Below are 14,982 nucleotides of genomic sequence, written 5' to 3'. Positions count from 1 at the left end.
TTAAAAAAAATGATGAAAAAATTGATTTTTGATCAATTGTCAGTAGTATTACTATTTATTTATGATATTTAAATATTTATTAAATACTATTATCAAAAATAATATGTTAAAGAATTTTGTTAAAAATTCTGACAAAATAATTTCTGGATAAAAAATAACTAATTGTTAAATATTCAGATTCACAATGACGATGGAGTGTGGTTGCGATTAAATTCAGAGACGATAAAAAACTACTGTAGCAAAGGATACACAGAAGCCTGGTGTCTTGGTTACAATCAGCATTTAGGAAAAAGTTTTTTAGTACCAATAGATGAGCCAAAATCAATTCTCGACCAAGTTCGTAAAGAAGTATCTTTACGAAAGCGTTTAGAGTCTTCAGAAGAGTAAGAATATTTTAAATTAACAACATAATGTTTCATTTAAAAACAATAAATTTTATAGTCAGATTAAAAAATCTCGTTAGAAAACACGGATGAAATTTTTTCGTGAATTTATGATTAAAACTTTATAATTTGTGTTAAGATTAGTATTATTTTTAAATGAAACTTCTTGATAAAAATCTAACATTTTAATGTCGGATACATGCTTTAAGCGCGAAGAGCTGAGAAAAGCTTTACTTTCATCTAAAAATAAAAATTCATTGATTTAAACTTAATTAAAGATAAACTAATTTCATAAATTTTTGAATCAATTATTAATTTGATGATTTATATTAATTATTAAACGACTTGATGTAAAAAATTAGTTTAAAAAAATTAAAAATTAAAAATCCTTATTATTTTTCACTGTGCGACCTAAACTAGATCATTTTTATTCCAATTGACGTTTAATTTAAAATTTGAAAATGATATCTAGATTTTTAATAAAAAATTGTATGTATAAGCGTTAATTTAAATCATTTGGGTATTAAACGAGCGCTTAAGACATGTAAATTTAGATTTACCACTTTTTTTTATAATTATAAAACACTAAATGAATTATTGAAGCAAAAGGAAAAATATTGGAATGAGCGATTGGGGCTGGACGGCGATAAACGGAGAAAGAACCATGGTTGTTACAAAAGCCGGTGCTTCTGGACACAATATAAGAAGTAGGCCAAGTTTAAAAGCTGCTCCTGTTGGTATGTTAGCTCTTGGAGACGCTGTTAATATCGAGGAATATGTAAGTAAAGTATTGAGGATTTTTTAATAACTTTTTAAATTTTATTTATTATTACTTATTAATGATGATGAATAATATTAAGTGGGTGAACGGAGATGGAACGTGGATTCGCATTGACGAAGACTCAGCCTCAAAGTACTGCTTCAATCCCGGCGAGGCTTGGTCGCTGGCTATTGACAAGCACGGAACAACACACATGAAAGCTAAACACGACAGCGAAAATGAGCCACCGGAAAAACGTACTCCAATTACCGTTGAAAGTACAACAAAATCACCGGTAAACAAAGGGTTTGATTTTTCAATTCCTTCTGGCAGTCACGACGGATTCGCATTCTCGACGCCCAATTTTTCAGCCACTATCGCTGGCAACAGCGATCCCGGAGAAAGTATTAATCCATTTGTCTTTAAATCTCGGAGCCAAAGCTCGCCAGGTGATTTTTTAGTTTATTTTTCGCATCCACATTCCCGTTTTCGTGAAAAATTCAATGCGCTAAGTCTGATAAATTTCATTTTCTTTTTTTTAGGGAGCGATAAATATAATTTAGAGAAAAACGACGTTTCTCCAAAATACAGCAAAGTACATTCGAAAGAGCGCGTTGCTAAAGATAGGGAACGCGAGGGCAGCGGTAAGTTTAGTGCATTGCAGAAATGGCTCAGGGGTGACGATAAAGGGGACAAGAGGAGTTCCGGAAGGTAAAACATTTTATATAGTTATTAATAATCGCATGCAGAGACTATAAGGGCGTATTAAAGTGTTTAAATATTTTTTTCCATCAATTTTGAATAATTACAGTCTTAATTTCTTCACAATTTATGAGAAAATGTTAAATAATTTAATGTATCTCTACAATCATTAAAATTTGGCTTTATTAAATAATGAATTTTGTTAAATTGCACTGTACTTTCTTGAATATTAACTTTTTTGAAGATATAAGCTCATTCCGATGTTACACTTATCAAGAGCTTTCATTTGAGTACCCACATGCATTTTTGATATATTTTTCATATATACATATATATAATATATATTTTAAAGATATAAGCTCTTCCTGATGTTATAATCATCAAGAGCTTTCATTTGAGTACCCACATGCATTTTTGATATATTTTTCATATATACATATATATAATATATATAAATATATAAAATATATGAAAAATTGATGTGGGTACTCAAATGAAAGGTCTTGATGAGTGTAACATCGAAATGAGCTTATATTTTTAAAAATGTCAATAGTTCACAAGAAATTCGTTAAATTACACTGTACTTTCTTAACTATTGACATTTTTGAAGATATAAGTTCATCCCGATGTTACACTCATCAAGAGCTTTCATTTGAGTACCCACATGCATTTTTGATATATTTTTCATATATACATATACATACTATATATAAATATATAAAATATATGAAAAATTGATGTGGGTACTCAAATAAAAGGTCTCGATAAGTGTAATGTCGGGGTGAGCTTATATCTTTAAAAATGTCAATAGTTCACAAGATACAATGTCATTTCTTAATTATGTATATAGAGATAGACCTTTTTTAAATTTTAAATGCAGAAATTTATAATTTTATTCAATTTATAAAAATTTTACAATTGAATTTTATGAATAGTTTTTCAAACTAATTTATTTTTTATGAAAAAAATTAGATTTTTTTTATTTTTATTATACGCCCTTGTAATATCTGTAATTTAATACAATAAGTTCATAAATGACTAAAATAAATATATATTAAAAAAAATTACAGAGATTTTTCTGAATTTGTCGGCGTATCGGTAAAAGAATTGGTAAAAGCAATGGGCGAAAGCCGCGCTAATGGTAACGGCGCAACCCCGCCAGAAACCCCGCGAAGGTTATCAAGAAGTTCATCGCCTAAAAACCCTCAAGGTGGGTCTCCGAGATTGCACAGCAGGTCTTCTAGTCCGGTTGCGATACCTGGTATGTACAACCTATATATTTTTGACTGCTTGGTTTTTTATTTATTTTATTTTATTAATTATTACCACTTATTACTAATTGAACTATCCATAATATTAGTATTAGATTATTATTATTATTAACGAAAAAGTGTAGCTTTTTGTTATTTAAAAACAAGTTTAAATGTTGATTTTATAATTAGCTGGACCCAGTCGTCAGCCTGCTGGTTCTGGCAATTGTCTCATTCCTCCTGTCGCTAATGCTCCAGGTACTTGATTTGCTTTTTGACAACAAAAATAAAATAATAATTATCACTACTATTGTTTTTTATTTTAGTTTGAGTTTCGGTTTTTTTGTGAGACAAAATCCTGATTTAAGGTTCAAGTCCTTTGAGTAGAATTTTCATTATTCATTATTCATTCACTAGGTACTTTGAAAATCATTGATTATAATTTTTACACGTTAATTAGGGTAATGTTTTATCTTCAGACAAAATATCCTCAAAAAATTTTTACAATATTTAAAAAAAAATGAGAATTTTAAAACAATTTTTAATAACGAAATATTATTTTTATTAAATATTAACTTAATACGGTTTTAATTGACTAATATTAAATATGTCAAATATTTTACGGAAATTAATTGTAGATAGGAAGAATTTATTCATTATTTTAGATTAAAAGCAATTTATGTTGGAATTTTGGGTTTAAAAAAATGTGTTATTAAATTTTTTAATGAAAAATTATTATCATTGACTATTATAAAGAAAGTTTAAATTTAAATTGAAAAATTTTGAAGCAATTTAAAAAAAAAAAACTAGTTAGTTTTGTGTAAAAAATAAATTTTTAAAAGCTTTATTAACATATAATTGTGATCTCACTTATTTTTAGCCATGAAAACTACAATATCTTTATTAAAAAAATGAATTTAAAAAAAAAAAAAGTATGAATTTGATTTGAATTTGTGCTTTTTCAAAGTTTAATATCATTCTCATCAATAGTAAATTTATTATGAAATGACCCTGTATCTCGTGAACTATTGACATTTTTAAAGATATAAGCTCATCCCGATATTACACTCATAAAGACCTTTCATTTGAGTACCCACATCAATTTTTTATATATTTTACATATTTATATATATATTATATATATGTATATATGAAAAATATATAAAGAATGCATGTGGGTACTCAAATGAAAGCTTTTAGTGAGTGTAACATCGGGATGAGCTTATATTTTTAAAAATGTCAATAATTAAAAAATGACCTTTTATCTTGTGAACTATTGACATTTTTAAAGATATAAGCTCACCCCGACATTACACTCATCAAGGCCTTTCATTTGAGTACCCACATCAATTTTTCATATATTTTATATATTTATATTTATTATATATATGTATTTATGAAAAATATATCAAAAATGCATGTGGGTACTCAAATAAAAGCTCTTGATGAGTGTAACATCGGGATGAGCTGATATTTATAAAAATGTCAATAATTAAAAAATGACCTTTTATCTTGTAAACTATTGACATTTTTAAAGATATAAGCTCACCCCAATATTACACTAATCGAGACCTTTCATTTGAGTACCCACATCAATTTTTCATATATTTTATACATTTATATATATTATATATATGTATATATGAAAAATATATCAAAAATTCATGTGGGTACTCAAATGAAAGCTCTTAATGAGTGTAATATCGGAATGAGCTTATATCTTTAAAAAGGTCAATATTTAAGAAAGTACAGTGCAATTTAACAAAAGTCATTATTATTAACTAAGCAGGCCTTGAAAATTCATTTAAGAACATGTAGGACAGAGAATATTCAAATTTTGGACAAAATACTGAGACGCTGTTTGACCAAGTAATTTTTGAACAAAAAATCATTAAACTTGGCAGGAGTATATTAATAATAGTCCTTCGTAAATTGATTCATTTATTTTTAAATTTAATCATTGAAAAAAAATAATAAAATGATAAATAAATAGGTAGAGTTCGCGCGTAAAACTGCCTTATCTCCGGGCCCATCATATATTCAAGTAAATAAACTTTACTATAAAGAAATTACTCATAAACTTACAACCAATATAATCTTTGAGATTGATTTAATTTTTTGGTTAATCTTTACTTTAGTTTAGATTACTTATAAGACAGAATTATTAAAATGCAACTAGGTTTGAATAGAAATCTAATTATCAACAAAAAATTTGATTTACTATAGTAAATAAACTATAGTTTAACTTTTTGACAGTCAGCCTGATAATCTTCAGTGCATTTTATGTGTTAAAAATAAACAATCCGATATATTTAATTGGCATTTGTTATCACTAGTCCAAACTGAATTACCGACAACAGACTGTATTACATGCTCTTAAATCAATAAAAATTCTATTATTTAAAACTTTTCATACTTAATTTGAGATATTTACTCCTTAAAATTTTTTTAAAATTTAAACTGAGCTCTATTCTCTTTAATCAAGTTTATTTTTATTCATCAGCATACATTAATTAAAAAGACCAACAAAAAATTGTTTGTTAAATTTATCCGTCCGACATACCTGTATCATGAATCCCCAATAAATTATTAATTATTCAAAAATAATTAAATTTACCCAACAATAAATAATCACTAATCAGCGTTGCGAAGTTTATTAGCATAGACAACAAATTTAGAATTGGATAATTATAATAATAGATTACGATGATCGAATTAACCGTGAGAGATATTTTGTCTTGGGATAATAACTTAGGTAATCGAATTTCCTAATACGTAATTAATTCTAATATAATATTGCATACATAATCTAAAATAATGCTTATGAACGTTCATGATCATGACACTTATCAACACTGAAAATTAATTAACAACTTACTAGGTGGGAGAAGTTTGATTGAAGGGGGAGGGAGTGCTGGTAGCAGTCCCTTGCACTACGGCTCCCCCCGAAGTGTCGGGCTCTCCCCTTTAGGTAAGATCACTAACATTAAACTAATACTAATACCAATACTAATACTATTACTATCACTATGTTATCTGTATATATACAGTACCTTGTAACATGTACCGAACAAACTTAACCCAGTACAGAGTTAGTTATATATATCCACATAAACATGACAACATCATCACGGTATTATGTAGAGTGGTTCCTCTTGTTAAATCCAATGTACCAATTGCATTATTTAGACTCCAATAATTACGTTCTACGTTATACGTGTCCATGCTTTACTTGTACAATATACAATACATATATATATTGTCTACTCTCTCTCTCTCTCTCTCTCTCTCTGTTTGCACTGTTATTGTTATTATTCCATACATATCATATACTTGTAGCTAACTTTCGTGTAATCCGCATGATACAAGTCTTTTTTTATTGTAAAAAATATTTACCAGTCCGAAAATATTATTTAAATAAATAAAATACCGATGGGAGATTCAAAGAGATATTGTCTTTCAATATTTATTCATTTGTATTTAATTTATAAAACTTTTTTCCACGGATTTGTATCAAAGTATCGCACATCCAAAGCGCGATATGCTTTGAGGGTGCTATTTCCTTCTACTGCTTTTTATTATTATTATTCTTGATCATTTTTTATATTATTAATGCATGTTTATTCGTGTGTTATCATTTTAAAAGAGTTTATCAGCTTTAAAAGTTAGTTCGTTGAACAAAAGTTTGTATAAGTAAACAATTTTTATTCTTAAAAATAGAATTTTTTTTAGCGTATTTCATAAAAAATGCTACATCTATACTATTAAAAGAATAAGAAAAATTTAGTGTCTCTATTTCTATACACATAATTAAGAAATGACCTTGAATCTTGTGAACTATTAACATTTTTAAAGATATAAGCTCATCCCGATGTTATACCCATCGAGACCTTTCATTTGAGTACCCACATCAATTTTTCATATATTTTATATATTTATATATTTCAGAAATACCATATATATAAAATATATAAAAATTGCTATGTGGGTATTTAAATGAAAGGTCTCGATGAGTGTAACATCGGTATGAGCTTATATCTTTAAAAATGTCAATAATTAAGAAATGACCTTGTATTTTGTGAACTATTGACATTTTCAAAGATATAAGCTCATCTCGATGTTACACTCATCAAGACCTTTCATTTAAGTACCCACATCAATTTTTCATATATTTATATATATATTATATATATATGTATATGTGAAAAATATATGAAAATGCATGTGGGTACTCAAATGAAAGCTCTTGATGAGTGTAACATCGGGATGAGCTTATTTCGTTAAAAACGTCAATAGTTAAGAAAGTACAGTGCAATTTAACAAAAGTCGTTATTTAATAAAGCAAAATTTTATTGATCGTAGTTCACAAGTCACGGCAGTTACATAGTGACTGCAAGGTTGCTAGTTTTAATTATAAGATGAAAAATTAGACAAAAAAAATTTTTTTTTTCAATTATAAGTCTTGAAATAAATATAAATTACCCTTTAAAATATACACATTAAAACTTTGTGACATTTTTTTATTTAATAAGATTAATTTGACTGAAATAAAATGAGGATATCGAAGAAAAGTTATGGATTTGTTGTTAAAAAGTTTATAAAAAGTAAATTACTTGAATAACTCACTGAAATTATAAATAAAAAGTAAAAACTAGTGAATAAAGTTATCAAATAAATGTTTTCTTCTTATTAATTTTTTCTTTTCATCGGTTTTTTAAAGTTACGCGGATTTATTATACCAAAGAACTTTTAATATTATCATTAATATTAAAAGTGCAATAATTAGCATCTATTGTAAAATTTCTAAATTACAAGATTATAATTCTACAAAATTTTATAATATATCACTACTTACTAATAAATTATGTAAAATCTCCAATTTAAAATGAATAAAAGTGAATATTTTGTAAATTTACATATAATTTTGCAGCTGTTAAGATTTCTACAATCGATTAAACTTAAATGACCATTATAAAGGAATTTGATGCCTTATAAGGACCTTGAAAACATTTTTTTTTTATATATATTTTATCCGAGATGCCAATACTTTTATTTTGATAATCAATCTTTTATATCTCCTTCCTTTCAACTTTCACTCAAAAGAACGCTGACTTTAAAACCGATGAAATCCTCCAGGGGTTTATCGAAGTATTTTTTTTTAAACATGTAAAGTATTCTTTTAAAATCAGCTCGAGTAGAATTTATTTTCCAAATAGTTTTTGGCATTTATTTCCATTCTAATTAAAAAAAAAATAAATTCTACTATCAAGTAATGACTAAAAAATTTTTTTTGTCTGATAAATAAACACATTACTTTATTTTTTTTTTTAATTTTTACAAAAGCACCGCAAGTTTATAAATAATTTTCCCGTTCAATTTATATTTGCTGATGAATTTTATTTCGGTCAATACACTATAAAAAAAAATTCTGTAGAAATAAAAAAAAACTACGAACTAACTAAACAAGCCGATAGACAAATTCCATTAAAATGATTTCAAATTTAATAAAAAAAATATCCAGATATAATTTTTATCAGTCAAAAAAAATCGCGTCAAAAAAAAAATCATTGAAATTTTTCTGTTTCAAAGTATCAGGCGGAATGTTGGACAGCGGAGCGTCCCACCGCCGAGGGTCAACCCAAAGTGACACAAGTGCCTTAGTCAGTAGCCTGACACGTGATCCATCAGCGTCACCTAGCGGAATAAGCAGCGCAGCAAATACCCGCGATATTTCACCCAGTCCCAGTTGTAGTTCCCTTCAAATGCGCTCAGAGGGCAGTATCGCGAGTCCCCCGGATACGCCGCGTAAGGAACCGGTACCAATTCAGGAACCGGTTCCTCAGACCCCCCACCACCACCAGAACCAATACCAAAATCAAAATTCAAACGAGAAGAAAGTATCTCAAGCTCAAACCCAAACCAGCCCTGAGAACGCGATGATAAAGGGCCACTTTAGCATCGGAGCTTCGGGAAAAGAAGACCGTCACTCTCCAAAAGTAACCCGTCGGAGCCATATGAAGATCGCAAAAACCCGAACGAAACGCGCGATATCCCCGGCGAACATTCAGTCCCAACAATCATCACCCAGCACCGCGCGAATGTTGAATCTGAATAAAGACAAGGTTAAAGAAGCCATGAGTCCGTCAGTAGCCGAGTGTCTTCGTGCCGTTTTCGCGGCTTTTCTCTGGCACGAAGGGATCGTTCACGACGCAATGGCTTGCGCTAGTTTCCTGAAGTTCCATCCGGCTTTGCCGAAAAACGGAGCTTTGGTAGTCACCCGACAGCCGGTAATCCACGACAAAACGGATAAGAACAAAGACGAGCTTACGAAAGAACAACGCGCGCGACAAAGGCATTCTGTTGAAGTGACCACAGCGGGAAATTATCTCCACATTCAGCCAAGCACTCTTGAGGCATTGACTCGGTCTGCTGCTAATGCAAACGCAAATCGCAATCGTAACAAAAAGCAAGAGGTGATTGCAACAAACCCCTCTGTGATGATCAAAGAAGAAGTTTCAAGCAACAAACTTATGGCTTTGCCTGAAACTCACACAGTTGCTGTTCTTCCTCCGGCTTTAAAGAGCCTCGTGTTTCTCTGGGAAGAACTCAGTGGCAATTGCATTCAGGCTATTGAAGAACAAACGATGTTTCCGAGTCCTATTTCGCATTTTCTACTCAAAACGCCTAAAAAATCCGGTGATAAAGATAAGGATAAGGATAGGGATAATAAAGAAAATAAAGATGATAAAATGTCTAGTGTAAATATTGGTAGTGTTAATAAGGATAAGGATAAAAAAGTAACGAAAAAAAAGAAAGATTTGAACAAAATAATAAACAAATTTGGATTTTCTGCGGGAGAAAATACCGGAGAATTGGAAACAACTTGCGAACTTTGCGGACTAATGTTCCCTCATCCGATAACTTACCACATGAAGACAATGCATCCAGGTTGTGGGTGGCATTCCGGTGGTATGGGGTACAATAATGTCGGTAATTACTGTTCAGGCTGGGCGGGAAATTGCGGAGATAGTGATTTTGGCGGTACATGCTGGTATTTGATTTGCGATGAGTGTCGCGATAATTACTTGCAAATACGGAGGAACAAAATGGGAAATAAAAAACTCCTTAATGGAACGAGCTTACCCGCTACAGCAAGGCGCAAAGGTATAAAGACATTTTTGTCGCCTATAAACAGCCCCAGTAGCAATGACGCGCATATCGTGATGAAGAACAACGCGATGTTTCTATTGGACCTTTCTAGCGCTTCAGGAGTTACAATTCCCAAGCAGCAACGCAGGCCGTCGCAAACTTTGACCTCAGTAGCTGAAAATTACAGTCCTCCGGAAGTTACGGCCGGACCGTTTCCGCCTACTGGACCGTTCCAATGCTTGCAGGCGCTGGGTGTCCATCACTCTTCAAGTGCGTTGAATGAAGAACGTTATTATGAAGAAACGTTGCGTCGGCAAAACAGCCAAGGAAATTACGAGGCCAATTACAATAACTTCAGCTGCAACTACGGCAGCAATGGCCGTCCGTTGTCCGAATGTCCGATGAGCGACAGCGATAGTGAAGGCGCAAGACGCGGAACTGGCGTTGGAGCCTTCCACAGGTCAGTTTCGATGTCAACTGGCGCGCCTTGGGCTCGGAACAGCAATGACGGCCGCGTTGTGATGATGCGAAAGCGCAACAACAGCAGCAGTGAAATGAACACCGAGGCTGGCTCGTCGTTGCTTTGCTACCCTTCAGCAGCTTTGCAAAAGCTTGTTCCCTCGATGGACCAATCGGCAATCGTTGCAGTAAATCAGGAAGAAATTTCCAGCGTAGACCGCGTTGAAATGCTTACAAGACCAGTTATGCTGTTCGTTTTGCAGCAGCACAACCTCCAACACTTGCAGCTTGCTATGAAACAAGCGCTGCGTCGATCTGCTTGCAGGATTTACGCAATGCAAGCGTTCAATTGGCTCTTAAGAAGCGTGACGCAGCCAATGGGCTTGCATGATCTGCTCTGGTGGTTCATGGCATTTCTGACACCCGCCACTCCTGATTTAGACGTCGAAGTCGACAACCACGTGGAGCGCAAAGAGGATCTCGACATGACGGGAGTCTACGAGCATCCTTTGAGCGATCTAGCTATCGCTGGAGAAGCCATTAATCCGCTGCCTAGTGTCTTCCACACTTTGCTGCAGACAATTTCTGACTTAATGCTGCTTCCTCCTCCCGGCTCGCCGCTTCAACAGGCCGCGGTTCAGTGCTGGGGGATAAAATTCACCACTGCTGATCACATGTTTCTGCACCGGAGCCACGTCTTCAGTAACATCAGCAAGATTCTTTCAAGGTCAGAAGAGGAAGAAGATGTAACTATGAGCATGCATGAAAGCCACCAGTCTACGTTTTCTCAGCCGATAACTGCGTCGGTGGAGGCGCTTAAGGATCTGACTGCTGGGGTGGAAATAAAAGGCTCCAGCAGGCAGGCGATGATAGGACACTTGACTGATAACTCTACTGAAACATTCTGGGAGTCTGGGGATGAAGATAGAAACAAGACCAAGACTATCAGTATTATTTGCAGCGCTCATACATTCCCGAGGATGGTTTACATTCATATTGACAACTGCCGCGATCTGACTCACAAAGTTACCAGTGTTACTTTCCAATCTGGGGTTAATGTGGACGAAATGATCAAGTTGAAGACAGTAGAGATTGAAAGCCGTTCTGCTGGGTGGGTCAGCTGTCCTATCACCGATCCAAGACACATTATTATTGGTTTAGAATTCAAAGGTCCTGATAATTCGCTTAGAGTCAGGCAGATTCGCGTGTTAGGAGAAACTGAAGGCGAGCCGCTGAAAATTGGCAAGCAATTGAGCACTCAGACGATTCAACAGCGTAATTGCGAAGCTGAGACTCTTAAAGTATTCCGGCTGATCACTTCTCAAGTTTTTGGAAAGCTCATTCAGGGTGAAATGATGCCGCAAAGACGGCAGCAGCAAGAATCTGAAGCTAATGATGAATTAGAGGAGAGCAATGACCTTCGTGAGCACATGGTAGGAATCTTATTCAGCCGCAGTAAATTGACACATTTGCAAAAGCAAGTTTGCAGCCATATTGTCCAAGCGATCAGAAAAGAAACTATTAGGCTTCGCGAAGAATGGGAGCTACTTCTTTGCTCACCGACTCCAGCAAACAGTATTCTCAGCGAATCAAGCGACGTTCCTAAAGCTTCTGACACTTACTGCTTCGAAATGTTATCAATGGTTCTTGCATTAAGTGGCAGCGCAGTAGGCAGAAACTATCTTTCGCACCAATACGGGCTGATAAAGGATATATTAAGCCTTCTTCACACCGGATCAGCGCGCGTTCAGCGGCAAGTAACCTCCTTGCTGCGCAGAATCTTGCCAGAAATAAAGCCAGAACATTTTGCTAATGTATTAGGAGTCGAAAGATTACCTCCGTCGGACTTTAGCATAGTTTCAGTGACCAATAGCGGAAGCGCAAGCTCTTCTAACTTCGATGAGCACGCCGCGGGAATTCTGGACGTGTTTCTGAGCTGCATTGCCAAGACCTTGGCGGTCCAAGTCAAGATCAAAGGGAAGGAGAACAACGGCAAGGCACTGCAGACAGTTTCTCTGGCGACTAGCATCCACCCGAAGAGCTACGTTGGTTCTAGGTGGTGGTTAAGGGGGTGCATGACGCGGAAGCTCGCAGAAGTTATCATCCAGCTGCTGAAAGACATGGCAACGGGGAAGTTATCAGACACTTGGGCAGCGGTGACGAAAGCTGCGATTGCGGAGAATATTTTGAACTTAACAAGGTTGGACGAGAAACGTCGTGAGCCTAATGAGTGTCTGCATACGCCCACACTGTGGCTTGCACTGTCTTCCCTGTGTGTATTGGATTCTGACCACGTCGAGCGTCTGTCCTCGGGCCAATGGAATGCAAGCTTGGACGGACAACCGCCACCACCTCGTCCCACTTGCAGCAACCACGACGATGAGGAAACCACCGCGATAATTCAGTGCAATGTTTGCGGTAATTTGTGCGCAGACTGTGATCGCGTTCTGCACTTGCACCGGCGGACTAGGATGCATATGAGGCAGGTTTGCAAAGAAGAGGAGGAAGCTATCCGGGTGGATCTTCATGAAGGGTGTGGAAGAACTAAGCTCTTTTGGATTCTCGCTCTAGCTGATAGTAGGACGCTGAAAGCTCTGGTGGAATTCCGCGATGGAACACCAAGGAAACCCGTCGGAACTTCCGGGGTCTGCCGCTTTTGTGGAACCACGGGAAATTCAGGGCTCCTGGCTATTGGGAACGTCTGCTCGGATCATGAGTGTCAGGAGCATGCGAAGAATGCTTGTAGTAAGATTCATTCGTGTGGTCATATTTGTGGAGGGGTCAGAAATGAGAAAAATTGCCTGCCTTGTTTGCATCGTTGCCAGGCGAGTAGTGATCTGAAGCAGGATGCTGATGACATGTGCATGATTTGTTTTACGGAGGCTTTGTCATGTGCGCCGGCGATTCAGCTGCAATGTGGACATGTTTTTCATTTACACTGCTGTCGGAATGTTTTAATGAAGAGGTGGGTTGGACCTAGGATCACTTTTGGATTTTCTTTCTGTCCGATTTGTAAAGTTCCGATTGAACATCCTACTTTGGTGGACCAATTGACTAGTATCAAGGAACTTTATACGGATGTCAAGAGGAAGGCGCTCATGCGGCTGGAGTATGAAGGGCTACATAAGTAAGTTTTTTAGTTAATTATAATTGGATGGGATGAAAAAATATAAATTTAGTGATTTTAACTTTTAATTACTCTTTTAAGTTAATCTTCAACAAAGATCAATAATAATAAAATAAATTCATGAATTTTAAAATTAATTACTGAACAATTTGTGTAAAAAATTAGTTGAAAAAAATTTAGCAAAATTTCTTACATAAATATGATGGTGTTAACACCATATCTCTCAAAAAATTCAATATTTTAACTTGATTTTTTTTTATTAAATAAAAAATATAAATTAAAAATCTTTACTATCAGAAGTGATTTGTAAAGAAAATTAATTTATTTAAAATGTCTAAATATGTTTATGATTGATAATTTTCAGGGCCGAAGCGGTGACTGCACCTGGAGGACGTTACTACAAGGATCCAGCAGCGTATGCCATGGACCGGTATGCTTACTACGTGTGTTACAAGTGTCAGAAGGCTTACTACGGAGGTGAAGCACGTTGCGACGCTCAACTAGGAGGCGAAACCTTCGACCCCACAGAATTGGTTTGCGGGGGTTGCAGCGACGTGGCAAGGGCTCAGATGTGTCCCAAGCATGGAGCTGACTTCCTCGAGTACAAGTGTCGGTACTGCTGTTCGACGGCCGTCTTCTTCTGCTTTGGAACCACACATTTCTGTAATCCATGCCACGATGACTTCCAACGGGTTACCAATATTTCCAAAAGCGAATTGCCTTCTTGTCCAGCTGGTAAATTTTTCCCTTTTTGTAAACTATTTTTTGTATAGATGAAATGACCTTGTATCTCGTGAACTATTGACATTTTTAAAGATATAAACTCATCCCGATGTTATACTCATCGAGACCTTTCATTTGAGTACCCACATCAATTTTTCATATATTTATATATATTATATATATATATATATATATATATATATATATATATATATATATATATATATATATGTATATATATGTATATATGAAAAATATATCAAAAATACATGTGGGTACTCAAATGAAAGCTCTTGATGAGTGTAACATCGGGATGAGCTTATATCTTTAAAAATATCAACAATTAAAAAATGACCTTGTATCTTGTGAACTATTGACATTTTTAAAGATATAAGCTCGACCTGACATTACACGCATCGAGACCTTTCA

At 34.3% G+C, this 14,982-nt stretch overlaps 1 protein-coding gene across 4 annotated transcripts in view; it reads left to right on the top strand.

Moving 5' to 3' along the window:
- Positions 1–14,982, top strand: part of LOC123266981 (E3 ubiquitin-protein ligase MYCBP2) — a 226,078-nt gene that overhangs the window by 210,516 nt on the left and 580 nt on the right. For 2 of the 4 annotated variants that reach the window (XM_044731436.1, XM_044731435.1), the window contains exons 15-23: positions 178–383; positions 987–1,161; positions 1,244–1,592; positions 1,686–1,854; positions 2,916–3,106; positions 3,288–3,353; positions 5,977–6,066; positions 8,685–13,830; positions 14,195–14,565. In XM_044731436.1, coding sequence (XP_044587371.1) covers positions 178–383; positions 987–1,161; positions 1,244–1,592; positions 1,686–1,854; positions 2,916–3,106; positions 3,288–3,353; positions 5,977–6,066; positions 8,685–13,830; positions 14,195–14,565 — 6,763 coding nt within the window. The remainder of the gene's footprint in view (positions 1–177; positions 384–986; positions 1,162–1,243; positions 1,593–1,685; positions 1,855–2,915; positions 3,107–3,287; positions 3,354–5,976; positions 6,067–8,684; positions 13,831–14,194; positions 14,566–14,982) is intronic. The other 2 variants (XM_044731437.1, XM_044731438.1) reach the window with 2 other exon arrangements.

The sequence above is a fragment of the Cotesia glomerata genome, linkage group LG6 (assembly GCF_020080835.1).
Source record: "Cotesia glomerata isolate CgM1 linkage group LG6, MPM_Cglom_v2.3, whole genome shotgun sequence".
Classification (NCBI taxonomy): domain Eukaryota; kingdom Metazoa; phylum Arthropoda; class Insecta; order Hymenoptera; family Braconidae; genus Cotesia; species Cotesia glomerata.
This window is presented reverse-complemented; position numbering and strand designations above follow the sequence as displayed.